This window comes from Amia ocellicauda, chromosome 15, assembly GCF_036373705.1.
Source record: "Amia ocellicauda isolate fAmiCal2 chromosome 15, fAmiCal2.hap1, whole genome shotgun sequence".
Lineage (NCBI taxonomy): Eukaryota > Metazoa > Chordata > Actinopteri > Amiiformes > Amiidae > Amia > Amia ocellicauda.
Genome location: NC_089864.1, coordinates 16,514,033 through 16,533,176, shown reverse-complemented (window position 1 = coordinate 16,533,176; position 19,144 = coordinate 16,514,033). Strand labels below are relative to the sequence as shown.

General features: G+C 39.1%; 1 protein-coding gene across 1 annotated transcript; it reads left to right on the top strand.

Moving 5' to 3' along the window:
• Positions 1-23: 23 nt before the first annotated feature.
• Positions 24-3,670, top strand: phlda1 (pleckstrin homology-like domain, family A, member 1). The gene is made up of 2 exons (XM_066724089.1): positions 24-1,765; positions 2,240-3,670. The coding sequence occupies exons 1-2, from the start codon at positions 1,275-1,277 to the stop codon at positions 2,241-2,243; spliced, it is 495 nt and encodes a 164-aa protein (XP_066580186.1). The 5' UTR covers positions 24-1,274; the 3' UTR covers positions 2,244-3,670.
• The last annotated feature ends 15,474 nt before the right edge of the window (positions 3,671-19,144 follow it).

The following is a 19,144-nucleotide window of genomic DNA, read 5'->3' as shown; positions in this document are numbered from 1 at the left end:
GCCAGGTCCAACATGTGAAAGTTCCCTCCCAGTTCAGTCCCTGTTGCCAGTGTCAACTTTCTGACGTTTTCCATGAATTTCATGAAGTCTTGTTCCAATATCGTGATCATGGGATGTGCTGTAAAGTGACTTAAGTCTGAGGATTTTGTTTTCCTGTAGAAGATTAATTCTGCAGAGAATAAATACTTTTTTCACTTTTCCCACAATTTTTACTGGATCAATTTCATGTTGGACCCCCCAAAGCATTGTTCCATTATACCATGCAATTTCTAACTTGGCCACTAGAAGGCAGGTTTTATTTTTCAGGAGTAGATATCTTTTTTTCCTCCTCACTTCTTTAACTTTGGTTGCTCAGACTTGTGTATATATACACACAGAAGGATCTCATCTAAAATGAATATAGGATTGTAACCCTTTCACTGGTCTCAAATATATTTTGCAGGTCATGTATATCTTCAATTTGCACTCTGTTTCAATGGGGGAATATTCTGCATCACACCATATAGTTCTAAACTAATGCAATTTATAAGTAACTAATCCTTTTATATATTTTAACATAAGCATGTGGATGTAAACATCAGGTTACCCCCAAACTATGACCGTTTGAAAAGAGGCAATAACCTTAATAACTTGCCAGGAGCTCTACTGAAGCAGCCATCCTACGGCTCTGCCTGCAAACCAGAGCTCATTGTGCGGACACTCACTCACTAAACTCTCCGGTCCAGTGAAGACGTAGACCAATAAGCGAGCTTGTTTCTTGCAGGTTATGTAGTTCAATTTGCAACCGACTGAGGCTTGCACTCCTCTCCCGTTTCACGTCCCTTCATGACCTGTAAACCCTGCGGCGGGATGACTCGTCCGCCGGGAGTCCCAGCCCAGCGCTGCCCACACGCTGTCTGCCTCCGTGCGCTCAAGTGCAGCAAGCAAACGTGTCCGGCGCTCGGTGCGAGTAGCGGCTGTAAAGCCTGGAGGCTCCGCTCTCACCCCGGCGCTGTCCCTCTCCGGACGCCCGGCCCTCTCCCGTGTGTGGGGGGCGCTTGCGAGCGCGTCTCCGCGGGGGGGGGCGGACCACAGGAGCGGCTCCAGGAAAATCCCCGTCACGCTGGATGAGAGGATCAGTCATATTCCTGCAACCGCCGCAGACGGGAGGAGCGGAGCGCGGCAGGGAGGTCGCTATACAGAGCAAGCCGCTGATGATCACATCCCCCGCTCGCCAGGACGGCTTTGCATCGACTTGAGGTCCGGGAAATAAGGCAACACCCGCCACTTTCGTGATGTTGGAGAGCAGCGGCAAGGTGCTGAAAGAGGGGCTGCTGGAGAAGAGAAGTGATGGTTTACTGCAGCTGTGGAAGAAGAAACACTGCGTCCTCACAGACGAGGGGCTCCTGCTTCAGCCCCCGAAACAGCACGACCACCCGCATCAGCACCAGCAGCAGCAGCAGCAGCAGCAGCACCACCACCACCCGGTGCCCCCGCCCGGCGAGCCCGGCAGAGTCAAAGCGCTGCCCTTCTCCAGCATGAAGACCGTGGATTGCGTGGAGAGGAAGGGCAAATACATGTACTTCACGGTGGTGATGACGGAGGGCAAGGAGGTGGATTTCAGGTGCCCGCAGGACGCGGGCTGGAACGCGCAGATCACGCTGCAGATGGTGCGGTACAAGAACAGACAGGCCATCCTGGCCGTGAAGTCCAGCCGGCAGAAGCAGCAGCTGCTGGTGGCGCCGCTGCCCGGACACACACTCATCAGGAAGTCGCCGCACTTAGCGTGAGTCTTTAAATCCGCCAATTACTATCCACATTAGCCTGTTTTAAGGACGAGTATATAACTTTAAAGTGCTTGTAAGTATTTTATTGTGGCTTTGTAAAACTATCACAGCTCGCCTTTGCACCTCAGAATAACTTAAAACTAAAATGCTAAACACACCCATGCATCTACTCCACCTACAACCATGCAATAAAGCACCAACTAGGAATGAATTAGGACTTCTGTGCAAAACCAGTCCATGTTCTAAACCATGTGTTTAAAATGCACAAGTTTGGCTTTGGCGTTTTGCCTGTACAGTATCAATTTCTTTCAAAGGTTTTGAAAGGAAAATGACTCGCAGGCGATCAGTGCTTAGATCCGCAGCCGCTGTGATGATTTGTATTTTGGGGTTAGCAGTTTAGCAGCACGTTGAGGGTTTGTGTCTGCCTGTCAAGTGCAAGACCCCAGGATCACCTGAATGTGTTGTGTTCGCAGGTAACGCATGGGAAGGATCAATGGGATCAATGGGATCAATGCAGCCTGGTTTTACTGGTCGTCTGTTGGTGTGCTAACTAAAGACATGTCCAATCTCAGTGAATATTGCTGATCCTAAGGAAAACATCCATTTCCACCACGTTTGTATTTTTTGTAGACTTGGCTATCAACGAAACCATGAAATGCTTTTCAGCATGGAAGGAAAAGTGACTCTATTCAATTCTACCGTTTTATATTGTCTTTCGTTTGTATTTATTAGTTGTATTTTATTTCTCTCTGCTTGACATTTATGAATGTGAGATCGCAACCTATGGAGCAAAGGATGATGTTTGAACTCGTCATTAATTCCACACCCATTTTCACTTTCGAAACACACGTACACAGAAGGTTGGTTATTTTTCTGTATGTACCAATGTGCTCATAAAACACTTTGAAGATATCTTGATCATCTGCACATCGGTCTTTACAAACCGGCAACGTTAGAAAGACGTAAGCCTATGAAATATTGCGAGTTGTAAAAGTGAAATGGAGGATTTCAAGTCTGCCTTGAAGTTATGTTATTGGACTTAAAAATGATTGGCTTATCATTGCACGTTTTGTGTGTTATCAAGGATTTTGATTTGAACAATTCAACAGCACTGCTAATATTTCAAGATCCATAAGGCACACCTACCTGTCCTGGCTGAAATTAAAATTTCTTCAACTAAATCACTTTCAACTAGTTGAATGGGGCGAATATTACCAAAGACCTAAATGCTCTACATATGTTTATTTTTTACAGTTATGCATAGTTTAACCTTAAACTGAATATAACAATTCGAGTACTTCTGAAGTTACTGTAACTTACCCTGACAAACTGTTGGAAAACTATGCCAAAAACATTTCTAATGGATTTTAGTTGGCCGACTAGGTAGTTTTTAATGAGCAGTTTATTTTTTGTTGTACATTTTCTTAGCAGTTTGTTTTATTTGCCTAATGTGTTGCATTAGCCAGTCATATTGTAGATGTGCAAATCAAGGTCTCTGAGCATTAGCTGCTGTCACTCCAATGTGTAGGATGCCCATGCAATAGAGTGCTGTAATTTCATGTGTGGAGAATTGTCTGTGGAACCTGTTGTGACATATGTATATTTTATTTTCTTGTTACCCAAATGTTAATCAGCAGTATTCTGAGTTGTTTCTGAAGATGTGAGAAGTATTTTGTCATATTTCTCAAAAAAATACATTCCATAACAAAAGAACCGTGTTTAGTCTTTTTGTTGTTGTGCAGACTGACCCTTTGCACTGAGGGTGACAGTGTCTAAACTGAAAACAAACCAAAACCATTAACTCTGATATTTTTACACAAGCTTCTAAGTGGTACAATCGTTCACATTCAAAGTAGTTGTGTTCTTGTTGTAATCCCAATTAAAATAATGTTAATTACATGTTAACTATAGTTGTTATATCATAAGAACATAAGAATGTGTACAATCGAGAGGAGGCCATACGACCCATCGTGCTCGTCCATTAGTAACTAAGTGATCCAAGGATCCTATCCAGTCTGACTTTATATTTTACCACATTTTCAGCTTGAACCACATCGCTGGGGAGTTTATTCCAGATTGTGACGCCTCTCTGTGTGAAGAAGTGTCTCCTGTTTTCCATTTTGAATGCCTTGAAGGCCAATTTCCATTTGTGTCCCCGGGTGCGTGTGTCCCTGCTGATCTGGAAAAGCTCCTCTGGTTTGATGTGGTCGATGCCTTTCATGATTTTGAAGACTTGGATCAAGTCCCCACGTAGTCTCCTCTGTTCCAGGGTGAAGAGATTCAGTTCCTCAGTCTCTCAGTAGGACATTCCCTTCAGACCTGGAATAAGTCTGGTTGCTCCTCTGAACTGCCTCTAGAGCAGCGATATCTGTGTGGAGCCCAGAACTGCACACAGTATCCAGATGAGCTCTAACTAGTGCATTGTACAATTCTACACTTTTGACAATATACCCTAACATCCTGTTTGTGTTTTTTATTGCTTCCCCACACTGTTTGGATGGAGAAAGTGAGGAGTCCACATAGACTCCTAGGTCTTTCTCATGCGTTACTTCTTCTAGTTCTATTCCTCCCATAGTGTAATTATAGTGGACATTTTTGTTACCTGCATGTAATACCTTGCACTTGTCCACATTGAATTTCATCTGCCAGGTGTCAGCCCACAACTGAATATAATCCAAGTCCCTTTGAATAGCCTGTGCTGCCGAGATTGTATCTGCTGAGCCACCTATCTTAGTATCATCTGCAAATTTGACAAGTTTGCTAACTATCCCAGAGTCCAGATCATTAATATAGATTAGAAAAAGCAAAGGCCCTAGTACTGATCCCTGTGGATCTACACTAACAACCTCACTCCAGTTAGAAGTGACTCCTCTAATCGACACCCTCTGTTTCCTAGACATCAACCAGTTCATAATCCATCTACTTACATTACCTTGAATACCTACAGCTTCCAGTTTGAGGATCAGTCTTTGGTGTGGAACCTTATCAAGAGCTTTTTGAAAATCTAAGTATATCATATCATATGCTTTCACATGATCTACAGCTGCAGTTGCATATTCACAAAATATGAATAAATTAGAAAGACATGATCTGCCTCGTCTAAACCCATGTTGACTATCTCCAAGAATATGGTTTTCATTAAGTTGCTCCTCTATTTTCTGTCTAATATTTTTTTCCAACATTTTACAGGTGATGCAGGTGAGACTGATTGGTCTGTAATTTCCTGGCTCAGTTTTGTCCTCTTTCTTGTGGATTGGTATGACATTTGCTGTCTTCCAGTCAGTTGGCACATCCCCTGTTCTAAGTGTCATTTGCAATATTTGAGTTAGTGGCCTATAAATAATGTCCCTCATTTCTTTAAGTACTGTTGGAAAGATCCCATCTGGTCCAGGTGATTTGTTTGTTTTTAATTCTGCTAGTCCCTTTAGTACCTCCTCCTCATTTATCCTGATCTCTCATAGGGTTTGACTGGACTGATTGTTAACCTGTAGCATGTTATCTGTCTTTTCTTTTGTAAAAACCTCTGTGAAATACTCTTTTACAACATTTGCCACATCTTGTTCGTTTTCCAAGATACTTCCATTTTTGCTCTTTATCTGTTTCACTTGTGTTGCATACTTCTGTTAAACCATTTTGGCCAATGTTTGTTGGTCCTCAATTTGCTAAGTTTTGGTACAAATTTCTCCTGAGCCTCAAGTAGTATATTGTTAAAATATAACCATCCATTTTGAACTGAATCTGTATCCAGTGTGCTGCAGTCTAATTCTTCTAAGTGCCGCCTCATACCTTCAAGGTTCGCTTTTCTAAAATTGTAGACCATTGTTTTAGACTTGGTCCTTGTTTTTTGAAAGAATGCCTCAAAGCTAACCATACTGTGACCACAGTTTACATTGGTTCTCTAACTAGTGTTCCTCTGACTCTTGGTCATTTGAAAAGATCAATGCATGCGCTCTCTCTGGTTGGTTCCCTGACAAATTGAGTTAGAAAGCAGTCATTTACCATCTCAACCATTTCTATTTCTGCTTCTGTAGTCCCAACTGGGCTTTCCCAGTCTATCAGGATCCCTAATGGAAGAGTAAAAATGGCAGCTTTATGTTGTGCTGAGCCTATGGTGTCAGAAGGCTCCTGACAAGCCCCCCTTTCTTACACAGCTTCACTGCAGCATGCAAGTAATTACCCAAAGTTCATACATGATGAAGTAATGTTGACTGATGGATGTGTGCTAATGGTGAACTCCAGACGATTGGCAGTGAATTGCTTGCATTCCTAAAGGCTCTGTTATTGCAGCATGAACACAGGCTGGGCAGACAGAGTAGCTGAGATGCCTTCATCGAGCCTTTTCTTCTTAGGAAGGCCACCGACATCGTACATTAGTAAACAAACAAGGCTGGTGAGCCAAGCTTTGTAAGGAAGAAACTATTTTGAAAGAAAGATTTAGAAGTAATGACTTAAGTTCATAAAAAAAAATCAGAATTATTTGCCTTCTTTTGAATGAAACACATTATTCTATAGACTTTGTTACATTGGGTAATTTAATCTATTCAGCTGTGAAGTACCAGTATGTATGTTTTTATGTAATAAGCTCAATGACCCAGTTAAAAAAATGCCTAGTGCATTTAACCCTTGGATGCCTGCATGAAAAATAATTCTATTAATCTTTGCTGTTGGGTTTAATTATGATCCCAAGCTTGATGCAATGATTGAATGAAATCAGCAAATTAAGTTAAATTAAGAGAGCCAGCATTGTGCTCCATTTCCAAATGAGCATACATTCCTGACTCCAGTAATGTAAAGAATTGTAAAATCAGTTCTTCCTGCTCTTTATCCCACAATTAAATGACTTTTCACCCCATCTTTTTCTTTCTCCGTTTTCATAAACTGTAACAGCAATGGACTGCTTGAAGTAGTATTGTCTCAGACAGCGGCCCATGGTACAATAAAATATGGTTTTCCTAAGCATCTAACATGGATAACACTTTAAATCCCTGTTGAAAACAATTGCAAAAAATTGTAAATTGTAACTACTGATAAAATAGTATTGACAGAGAGAAAAAAAATGTTTTAAGAGAGTTGAGGAAGTTTCAGTTCTCATGATATCTGATGAATGAGGATCTTTGCACTTTAGAATTTAGAGCTTGAATAGAATAGTGAGATGTATTCAAAAACAATTTCAGACAAGTCAGATGGTGCTGCTCAAATGGAAAATGCGAAAGGCTGAAGGACTTAAAGGTGAGTTCAAATTGATTCTAAATGAAACAGGAAGTCAGCCAACCTTCTCAGTCTGACAGGTGGGTGTTCAATTGATAAAGTGTGAGTTAATACTCTGGTCTAATCAACCACTATTGGCTGATTTAGGTCATAGTCCACTGATTAAAAATTGGTAATAAACTTGAATTGTAATAATGTTTTACAAACATTAAATGCACCGTTTTTATTTTGTTCATGGTATTGTTTTCTCAGAAACACAATGATATGTAAAATGTATATGTTCTGGATCTGCAGCACTGGAGGAAATAAAGGTAATTAATAACTCACTGAAGTTCCCAGTACATTGTTTATGAGTGATAAGGACACCTGATGCACATTTTGTTGACATATCCAAGTACGTGAATTACTTGCTTTGGAGACATGTAAAGGGGCTCATAGTGTATAGAGCTCATTACAAATGATGTAACCCCTCTGTAAAATCAGAACAGTGATAAGGCTGCTGTGTTGGGATACCGGTCTTTTGGCATATTGGGCTTATCGTGGTACTGGGTGGAGCTGCTGCGGTGCGGAGCGCTCTTCCTTTAATGTGGAATCATATAATAGGTAAGTACCAAAGTATCAAAATTATTATTTTCTTCTTGTATTTTAAAATAATGATCGTAGCAGGTCAAACACAATGTGCCTCTTAATGAAGACTTAAAGGTAAACCAAGATACTCAAGGTCATGTCAGCCTCAAATCACTGATGCTCAATGCCAGCATATGCCAAAGTCTCAATTTATGCAACAGAAAAATAGCTTTTTGATAATAGAAACTTGACATGCACACACACACACCCTCCATCAGTGTGAGTCATTGTTAAGATGTTGACAATGCAGTTGCTTTATCAAAAAGGAAGTTGTCTTGATAGCAGGATATGTTTGATTTCTTCAAAGGTCATTTTTGGTTTGAGAGAAAAAAGGCAGCACTGCAATCATTCCCCGCTCTCGAAAATCTTTGATAGCTTGTCTCTGGGCTTCTTTCTAATGGTAAGAGCACTAAGGTTACTCTCACTTTCTTGCTGCATGGTTAGGTGAAAAACGAACTTTCCAACCCACATGGACTCACCCATACAAAAATCCCCTGTGGTTTGTTTTTAACATTCCACTGTACTCCTTGGCGTTTGTAATGTCTGAATAAGTTGTAACTTTAAACCTTTCTTTTTACAAGGTTTTTCATGGTAACTAACGTTTTAATTCCTTGACTGATTCTGTATTTGCACTCCCAGTATTTACTTACAGGAACATGCAGTCAGGTGGTTGTTCTGCCCCAGATTACTCCAGTGGAAGGCTTAGTCAATCAGCAAACATGACTGAACCTTCCCACTTGAAGGTCAAGGCAACAGTCTGGAGTAGATGGTGCCAGGTTCACTGCCTGGTACACCCCAGTCTGTAGTCTGTCACAAAACGTTTTCCAAAACACTTCAATTTCACACCTATTATTATAGCAAATATACTGTGATGGAGATGAGATTTCGAGATGTCTCCAGATTACACTGAAAACAACAAAATCACCTTATTTTTCTTCCTTCATGAACTTGAGTCATTATTATCAAGTTAACCTGAGTGTTACCATTTCACGGTCTTACTCCTTGACAGTAATTATAGTTTCCATAGAGAACATGAAGTGTTGCCCTGTCTGGCCTTCAATAAAGGGAAAACAATCTGCAATATTCAGGGATCACTTTGAACCCAGGGCATTCCAGCATTTACATCACTTGAGTTATGGGTAATGTAATGATCTGATAAGAATGCTAGTAAATCAAGCAGTTGCCCCAGACTACCAGACAGTGGGCATATACAGTACATCCACTGGGATCTGAACACAGCCATCTTATTGGGTTGCTGACTTCTGTTGAAACTAAACTCAGCTGCACAGAGATCAAAAAGGTTTAAATTTAGTGGAATTGATATCCTCCTACTAATACTGAAATAAGTGCTTGTGTACAGAAATCACAGGTACTTTAGTTTTTCACATGTACCAAGGACATCTTGTATTTCTCCAGGCTTGAAGTGCAATTTGTTGTGTTGTACATCAATTATGAAAATTCTATCAAAATGGACGCACATGAATCTGGTTAAAATCATAATTGACTCAATTGTGTCACAGGTCTGATAAATTCAGCAGACTAATGAAAATGGGCTAGAGGACATATTAAATGTTTTACTAGTCTAGACATTCATTAATGGACCACAAATAGCTGCACAGCATTCAGAAAACTACATTGAAACAGTATAGGGAATGATATTAGGAATAATATTATGGCCATAGTTCTGTCTAACATCTGGTATATTTGAGATAATTTGATGAGGACATTTTTGCAAAAATAAAAATAAAATAATCTATGCATCTGCCATTGCAGATTATAATTATTATAACTGAGAGGACTCAAAATCAAGGAATGAGACAAAACACTAAATTCTGTGTTGTTTTTATGTTACATACATCTGATGAGTAGAAAGCAGAGGATGACATGAAAACCACTTGCCTTGAACAATTAATCTCACATCACTCTAGTACTGCCATGGCCGAGTGGGTGTTTCATATCAGCAGGATTTAAAGGCCAGGTCTGGCTCACACTGGTTAAATTTCCTCTGACTTTCTTCTAATACAGGTCAGTTCTTCAGTGGAATGGTGTGTAATGACAGTCTAAACAGAAAATAGCAGACTTACGAATGAGATACAAGGAAATCATTCACTGGGGTTTTGCTGATAGCAATAAAACCCAACAGGCAAAGCTTGACTGGTTTCTTCAAACTCAGCAGAATCCTGGGAGTCAATTATTTTCTTGTTTACTATTCTTAGATCCTCTTCTTTCTTTCTTTCTTTCTTTCTTTCTTTCTTTCTTTCTTTCTTTCTTTCTTTCTCCATAAGAAATCTTGGACAAATTCCCACAGGGCATTAGAAAAAGGGGGATAGGGTAAAACTAACCCTAGTCCCTGTCCTAAACCTTGCTAATACTCTTTTTAAGGAGAAGTGTACTAATTTGTTTTGTTGTAATCAGGCTGTGGTGATCTTTCCATGTATTTAATGCACATCACATAATCTATCAGCTGGTGTCATGACAACCCTTAATGATTTAGGAATCATGTCATAATGAAATGCATTAATTGTTAATGACAGATTAAATATGTATATGTTTAGGAAAAAAGACAAACTGATCCAAACTTCACTGAGAAAGAAGTGTACACAACTTCATATTTTTGTCTTCAGTAGTGAAATGTGAAAACCATTATTTTGTTGAAAATAAAATAAGACCAATCTCTGCCTGAATGAAGTCCCTTTAGTCTGCAGATAATGTTGTGTGTCAGTGGAGACCTTCAGGTCAAAACTTGGGAAATGGGTTTACAGTGCAAACATGATTAAACAGAATATGGACAGAACAAAGCCATAATTATACTAGCATTTCACTAGGGTGTGTCTTTTTTTTCTTTTTTCCATGAAGGCAAAATTAAAGGCAAGCTTCAGTTCCTAATTATATCGTGGGCTCCACTAAATCAAAACTTTGTATGCAATAAGCTGTCCCATAACATAGGCTAGAAAAGGGATTTAAAGGACCTTGATTCAAATAAAAATGGTTAAACAATTAAGTAAGCAGCCTATTTATATTGATATGTTTTAGCATTAATCACAAAAACAAAGGTTGCCACATTGGTTTACCAGGCAAAGTTAAAAGGTATTTAAACATTATTAATGCAGAAGTTAGGAACCTATCAACAATTTAATATAGTAGTATCCAATAATTTTGGAAAGCAATACAATACATTTTGTGATTTCCATACAACAAGCTGCTGGTCTGATCAGTGAATCTTTGCTAAGAATCAGACTAACCTTTCATATCTGAGGTCTTATTTTTACTTTAGCTCAAATGCAGGTATTTGTGTATTTTTCACTGTAGTCAGGGGAAAAAGTTGTGTAGTTACATATCTGAGAGACTTTCTCCTCTGGCTGGGAAAATAATCTGTTAGTGAAATATTTTCCCATGAAGACAGTACCCCATGTGCACTCAAAAGTGTTAAAAGAATGAAAGTAGTGTATTTCATGTGAAGATTCGCCTACACTCTCAGAGCTTGCCTTGACTACATTACTGAATTTCCCTTATCAAAGATACTCAAGGAAACAAGATTTAAGCTGAGGTTCTTTTAACAGAAACATTTCTTGGCCTCAGTTATGTAGGAAAGAAAACAATAAGACAAACAAAAAGAACCCCCAGCAGCAATGAGAAAGCTGAAAAACAAATCAGATACATTGTTATACATCTACAACATCAAAACTGATAACATATAAACATGAAATCATATCCTGTCAAGCCAGCTAGCAAGCCTAGTATGTATTGTGCGGACATCATGCCTTTGTCATTTCTCCTCTAAATAGAGAATATTGTCTTGTGTAACTGTTCGAACATACATTATTTTTTTGGTAGGTCTAACTTAAAATACATTTTGTAATTAATAGCAATTACAATATTTGTACGCATAGTTATGCAGCATGTCTTCTGTAATTAAGTGTAGATACTAATGTTGGCAACTCCAGAGGCCAGGTAAAGTATTGTTTATACACTCACCTAAAGGATTATTAGGAACACCATACTAATACTGTGTTTGACCCCCTTTCGCCTTCAGAACTGCCTTAATTCTACGTGGCATTGATTCAACAAGGTGCTGAAAGCATTCTTTAGAAATGTTGGCCCATATTGATAGGATAGCATCTTGCAGTTGATGGAGATTTGTGGGATGCACATCCAGGGCACGAAGCTCCCGTTCCACCACATCCCAAAGATGCTCTATTGGGTTGAGATCTGGTGACTGTGGGGGCCAGTTTAGTACAGTGAATTCATTGTCATGTTCAAGAAACCAATTTGAAATGATTCGACCTTTGTGACATGGTGCATTATCCTGCTGGAAGTAGCCATCAGAGGATGGGTACATGGTGGTCATAAAGGGATGGACATGGTCAGAAACAATGCTCAGGTAGGCCGTGGCATTTAAACGATAAGGGGCCTAAAGTGTGCCAAGAAAACATCCCCCACACCATTACACCACCACCACCAGCCTGCACAGTGGTAACAAGGCATGATGGATCCATGTTCTCATTCTGTTTACGCCAAATTCTGACTCTACCATGTGAATGTCTCAACAGAAATCGAGACTCATCAGACCAGGCAACATTTTTCCAGTCTTCAACTGTCCAATTTTGGTGAGCTTGTGCAAATTGTAGCCTCTTTTTCCTATTTGTAGTGGAGATGAGTGGTACCCGGTGGGGTCTTCTGCTGTTGTAGCCCATCCGCCTCAAGGTTGTACGTGTTGTGGCTTCACAAATGCTTTGCTGCATACCTCGGTTGTAACGAGTGGTTATTTCAGTCAAAGTTGCCGTTCTATCGGCTTGAATCAGTCGGCCCATTCTCCTCTGACCTCTAGCATCAACAAGGCATTTTCACCCACAGGACTGCCGCATACTGGATGTTTTTCCCTTTTCACACCATTCTTTGTAAACCCTAGAAATGGTTGTGCATGAAAATCCCAGTAACTGAGCAGATTGTGAAATACTCAGACCGGCCCGTCTGGCACCAACAACCATGCCACGCTCAAAATTGCTTAAATCACCTTTCTTTCCCATTCAGACATTCAGTTTGGAGTTCAGGAGATTGTCTTGACCAGGACCACACCCCTAAATGCATTGAAGCAACTGCCATGTGATTGGTTGGTTAGATAATTGCATTAATGAGAAATTGAACAGGTGTTCCTAATAATCCTTTAGGTGAGTGTATATTGAATGCAAGTGGTAACACACTTCAATCATTGTAGCCAGACATAACAATGTTGTAATGCTTATTGTTTATAATTACATCTGTTTCAAATGCAAAGACATGTTTATTACATCATATAAAGTACAATTTTATTAAAACTAAAGATCTATTATTACCTTGTTGGTGGAAAACTAAGTACCATACTGATTTTTAATCTTTCTCTGAAGCAGACTGCATACAGTTGCAGATCATTTATTTGTAATATTAAGCAGTTCTTTCTTGATGTGTTGGTAGAAATATACTGGTACACGTATCCGTCATTTTGAAAGCCAGTTGTTCAGTGAATGAATGCAGTTGCCATGCAAGAGTAGAGCTACTGAAAATGCCGTGGTAATTAAGTTATTTGCCATCGTTTCTTTATATCTTTGCCTCAGAATATAAAGTCAAGAAGTGGCCCAGCTTATTAGTTCCAGTCCATCTCCTAGTTAGGTGTGTGCTCCAGGGTTATTTTAACAATTCATAGCAGAGAGAAGGCCAGAACAGGATTCCTGCATTGAAAGCAAATGTCTTTGGAACTCAGTGGTGTGTTTCAGAAATGTAGCTTCACCCATTCATCAAATAACCATTAAATTCCCTGTGAATAAGGCCCTTTATTCCCCTCTCTGGCCTGTGTTACTGTGGTCAGCGCTCCACCTGGGCTGTGTGTAGATGAAGGTGGCTTTGAGTTTTACTTGGCTGGCTTTTCAATGTAAAAAAAAAAAAAAAAAAAAAAAACCTGGTTTGCATAATAAAACTGTTGTTGTTTGCTGTAGAATACAAATGACATCAGCCAGTTATTCAATTAAAAAGACTCAATATTTGCTAATTTCCCCTTTCACATCAGACACACAGGGATGGACCCTCTTTAATATTTAATATTCAAACCTAACTCATCTACCTTCTGAAGATTGGCTTATCTCTTTGCTACTTTGGCTGACCAAATCCACGCTGATTGCTCTATTGCATGTTGTTCATTTCTTGATTCACTCTTCTGCCCCTTGTCAGTAACCTTATCATATCTGCCAGCTAGAAAAACCCTGCTCAAGAGCTGACAAGTCTAAGGCGAGCACATCCTGTTGGCTCTGAGTCGCCATGCTCTCGGACATGTGCAGGAGAGAGTGCAGATTCTCGAGCTTTCGGCGGAGAAGAATGATCTCATTCACGCTGCCAGAGAAAATATTTGCAGCACCTCTGTGAGCCGACCACAGCCCATGTGACACTCTGTAGTGAGAGGAAAAGCAGCCCTGGTCTTATCAATATCACACTGTTTGGAGATTAAATAAGATGGTCTTTCTGGTCCTGGCTAGTGCAGACTTTTACAACCACCGCCCCTATCCCCACCAGCCCCCTATATATAAAATAAAAAACAGGATCCAAATACTTTTCAACACTTGTGCTACTCAGAAAAGTGAAGTCCAACTGCAAAATCTGTGAGACACTGTAAGAGGGCCAAGGACCATATACTGCCAAATTCAGCTGTTAGTAGGAGCCATTTGAGCTGTATTTGGCTGCTTGTGCTTCCTCGCCAGCAAATCGTATTTAAAGCAAGCGATCTGAATTAGCCAGCTGACAAAGCTTTCCAAACCTTTATAGTTTGTGGACCAAAAATCACAAATAAAATGACAGCACAATACAGTTGGCTCATTCATAAAGCCTAAATCACCTTGGGAGCTTCACAGTAAAAACGCTGTGCTCCACTTGTGCGCACCAGTGGATAAAGCTATAAATAGCCGGCCTTAAACAAATATGCATTCTAACTTAATTTAAATGTGAGAACTCTACTCTGATTCCTTGAGCTTAAATGGCTACAACAATTAAGTAAGATGTGGCCTCAGGTAATTTAAAGAGACTTTTTAAAAAGAAAAACTGCTGTCTTTGATATTAAAGATTGGCCAAGAAAACAGAAAACCAGCAAAGCCTGAAGGTATGGGCTCTAGGCCTATGAAGGGACTTATAAGTGCAAAGCAAAACTTTAAATTCAGTTTTACTTTGTGAATGAATGCTTTGAGCACAGAACAGACCGACAATGAGTACCAGGTGAACCAGATGATGCCTTTTTAATTCCACATCAGTAAAAAGAGAACTGAGTTTAAATGATTTGACTGAATCAAATGTTATTGTTTTGTTAATTTGCTTTATATATTCTCCTTATCCACCTTAGTTTGTTCCCCACAATGATGCTATATGGAACCACGAAGGAACAGTAAATCTCACCTTTTTCTTTATTTCTTTATTTTGTGTTTATATCATGTGGGTTTTTGTAGAGGGAAACTTAATACACTGTGTGCTGGGAAGAGGAGAGAAAAAACGAAACAAGGACAGAAATTCAAAGCTTAAGTCAAGCACAGGGATATATGGGCCACAAAATTGAATTACTGCATGCTGAACTAAGTGATGAGCCGTCATCTGTAAATGTGGGCAGGAATGTGTCTCAGAGTGATATTAGTCCTATATACAGCACTCACCCAGCATGAATATCACGACATGGGTCATCAGGAATGTAAAATCATAAAAGCATTTTATGGTTCACCTTCTCCCTCTGCTTATGATGAGGTTTCACAAAAGATCAGGGTGACATAACCATGAAACTGAGAGCTGTCGAATTAGAACATCTATTTCTTAGAGTTTTACTGACAATTCACTGATCTCTCTCCCTCTGTCTCTCTCATACACATACATCAATATCTAAAAAAAACAGAATGCACTTTTCTATCAAGCGTGGATGTCAGATGTTGGCTCTACTTAATTACATCTGTCTTTCAGGATCCTCTTGCTGTTCATAAAAAGTTCCCCTTTGGTTTCTGCTGCCCAGATTCCACAGCACAGCAAGAAATGATTTGGATTTCTCATAGGCTGGGATAAGCAAAAAAGAGAGAAGCAAGCTGTCGGTGCAAAATATGGTGAGGTCTCCGAGAGTGAACAGACCTGCCTATCGGGCTGATCATTTCTCTCTTGTCTTTTGAAATCATTCTTGCATATCTTCCAATGCTTCCTGTCTTGCATTCTATATATAACTTATATTCTGTATATATTTAACTTGCATGGTTAATGAGCTACTCATTCAGACAAATTGAAGTTTATACTTAGTTTTCTTAGGTGATGACTCTGCAGTTCAAAGGTCGACCACTTTCAGACATAAATCATTGAACATAAATACACCTTTACATTAACATTCATAAGCTTAAGTGCTTGTTCGGATTTATTTTTAAATGTAATTGACTGAAAACCTTGCTTAGATAGTCTATAAACTACTGAGAGCTATTACTTCAAGAAATAACTTAATTATCGTGGCTTTTGAAATTTGAATACTCCTATGCAGTGTTGTCTGAAATAGTGGGTCAGATGATCCAGATAAAACAAATGTTAGTCACATGACAAAATTAATTCAATTTGCTTTCATATTTTACATTTTGAAAGACTGCCCTGAGGCTCTGAACATAACCTCTTTAAAGACCTTTCTAAGTGGAAAATGTAGACTTAAATCAATCTGCTCTCGACCTGGCTAGAATTCCTCGTGCATCTAGTGAATGCCTTTCATTAGAGCAGAACTACTGATATAAAATGCAGCCTGTTTATGTTTCATATTGGGGGTAATCATAAAGTATTTCGGTAACTGTTACCTTTTCACACAGGAAGTAACACACAACACAGAAAAAGTGAATGTTTGGCTACAAAGCATCATTCACGATGTTCAAATAACCTGTGGACAGCAGTGAACAACGTTTCTTCAAGCATTTCATAATCTCTGTGTATAAAGAAATAACATTCATAAACCTCAGTTTTATCAACCATTATGTGAGCCATGTTTACATTTCATAATGAGTAACTTTCTGATTTAGAATAATAGAGCACTGTAGTGAATGAGACCACAGGTACATGTTTAATGTTAACCCAGACACTAATCACAGAGCAGATAAACTCTTGCAAATACATTTTCAGTTAATCTTTGAGTAAAGTAGTCCATAGAAGCAAGTAAAACCAAATCTGCCCTGAATTATTTAATGCAACTTTATAATCAATTCATGTTTGACTGCAGGGAGTGCTTTAAGACATCATCTTTCACATGATACAATTTCATACATTATAGACAGAGCAAACATTATAAACCAGCAAACTAAAATTAAACTTTGATATGTCTTCATTTTACATTTTTGTCAAGGTTGTCAGCAATCCAATTCAATGTACAATCTATATCCATTCATATATATCTCTAAAGTAAAATCCTTGCAGGTATTAGAGTAGTCTGGCAGAGCTTTTAAATGGCTTTTAATTTAATATTGAGAACTTGAGTTATCTTTTAACATAAGATACAGCATGCCTATTTGCAAATGGGAGATCAGGTTCATGTTGTCTGCTTAAAGTACTCATAAATTATATGTTTAATTAAAATAACGATAAAACTATTACTATAGCTGTTAACAAAGGCAAAGTATGTAGCTACCAATATTATTTAATAGCATTTCAATGTGATGGATGAATGACATTTACATTTGCCAGTTCAAAACAAATTCATATCATATTTTACAATTCATACACAGGAAGATCTGATTCTTAATAAGTGTGTTTATGTTTTACGTTGAATGGAATCATTTTAAAGGCCTGCATCTAATAAGAGGCAGTCTTGTTGTGGGTTTGAGAGAAGACTAAAAACCAATTGGGTGGATTTCTGCTTCTGGCTTGAGTTATATATAGTTTAAGTACTGTCTCTTTAAAGAAGTGAGGGCTGCACCTCTGCCTTTGCAATGTTTGATGTTTCAGTTTATGAAGGGGGATTGCTATGTTTACTGTATAGTCTGTGAAGGAAGTGACTTGGCTTGTGATTAAGATTTTCATCAATTGCCAAGCATCACAAAGTTATCAAAGGAACAATTACAGCCGCTATAAATGACTAACCACACCCGAGCCAGGTCTGCATTCTCATTGTATGACCATGCAATGGGATTCATAGCACAGCTTATCTCTATCAGTTGAGGTGATATCAAGCTTTTATTAAAGGCACAGAAGGGAAAATACCTAGTCTTCCCTGTTGGTCACCAGCTGCTGTTCAAAAGAGAAGGCAAGTTTATACAAGATTTAATGGCTGATTAACACACCTGTTCTTTCATGGTTGAGAACTTCAATCAATAACATGAAAAAAGCCCTTTTACCTTTAAATTAAGTTGTGTTGAAAGACATCGGACAACTTCCAAAACAGTACACTGCAAGCATAGTTCAGTGGGAATTATTCCAAGTGGGAATTTATTTAATTATAATTTTAATACATTTGTAGATCTCATTCACAACTTTATTCCTTTACTTAAATACATTGTTTTTTGGTGCTTTAAAATAAGCTTTCAGAGGCACTTCTAGCTCTAACATAGAAATAAAGTCTAAAGAATATTGCCTTTAATGAAATCCTCTACCTCTGCCTTAACAGAAGCTTTCTTGTCTGACAAAGCCGTGGTGTGGTGGATTGAAAACCAACTGATCCCCGATTCCACTCTCAGTCAAGGCCCTAAATTATATCATATATCTTCCCACAAATGTCTCACCCATCAGAAAAGTATGCACCTTGTTGGCAGAACGCAACAATCTAATCTCCCTATCAATTGACACTGAATCATGCTTTACCCAACACTGCAAGGTGACCGACTTCAGAGCTGTGGTTTAATTGTATGAACACGGATACGGAGAAAGCGTTGTGATGTTACATATAAACCTTACTGTGGACAGCTACTCTGATTGTGTCTCTAAAAATCCAATGTGTGGGTAATACAACATTTATACATAAAATTAAAATGCATACAGTGAGGGAAAAAAGTATTTGATCCCCTGCTGATTTTGTACATTTGCCCACTGCCAAAGAAATGATCAGTCTATAATTTTAATGGTAGATGTATTTTAGCAGTGAGAGACAGAACAACAACAACAAAATCCAGAAAAACGCATTTCAAAAAAGTTATAAATTGATTTGCATGTTAATGAGGGAAATAAGTATTTGATCCCCTATCAATTAGCAAGATTTCTGGCTCCCAGGTGTCTTTTATACAGGTAACGAGCTGAGATTAGGAGCACTCTCTTAAAGGGAGTGCTCCTAATCTCAGCTCGTTACCTGTATAAAAGACACCTGTCCACAGAAGCAATCAATCAATCAGATTCCAAACTCTCCACCATGGCCAAGACCAAAGAGCTGTCCAAGGATGTCAGGGACAAGATTGTAGACCTACACAAGGCTGGAATGGGCTACAAGACCATCGCCAAGCAGCTTGGTGAGAAGGTGACAACAGTTGGTGCGATTATTCGCAAATGGAAGAAACACAAAATAACTGTCAGTCTCCCTCGGTCTGGGGCTCCATGCAAAATCTCAC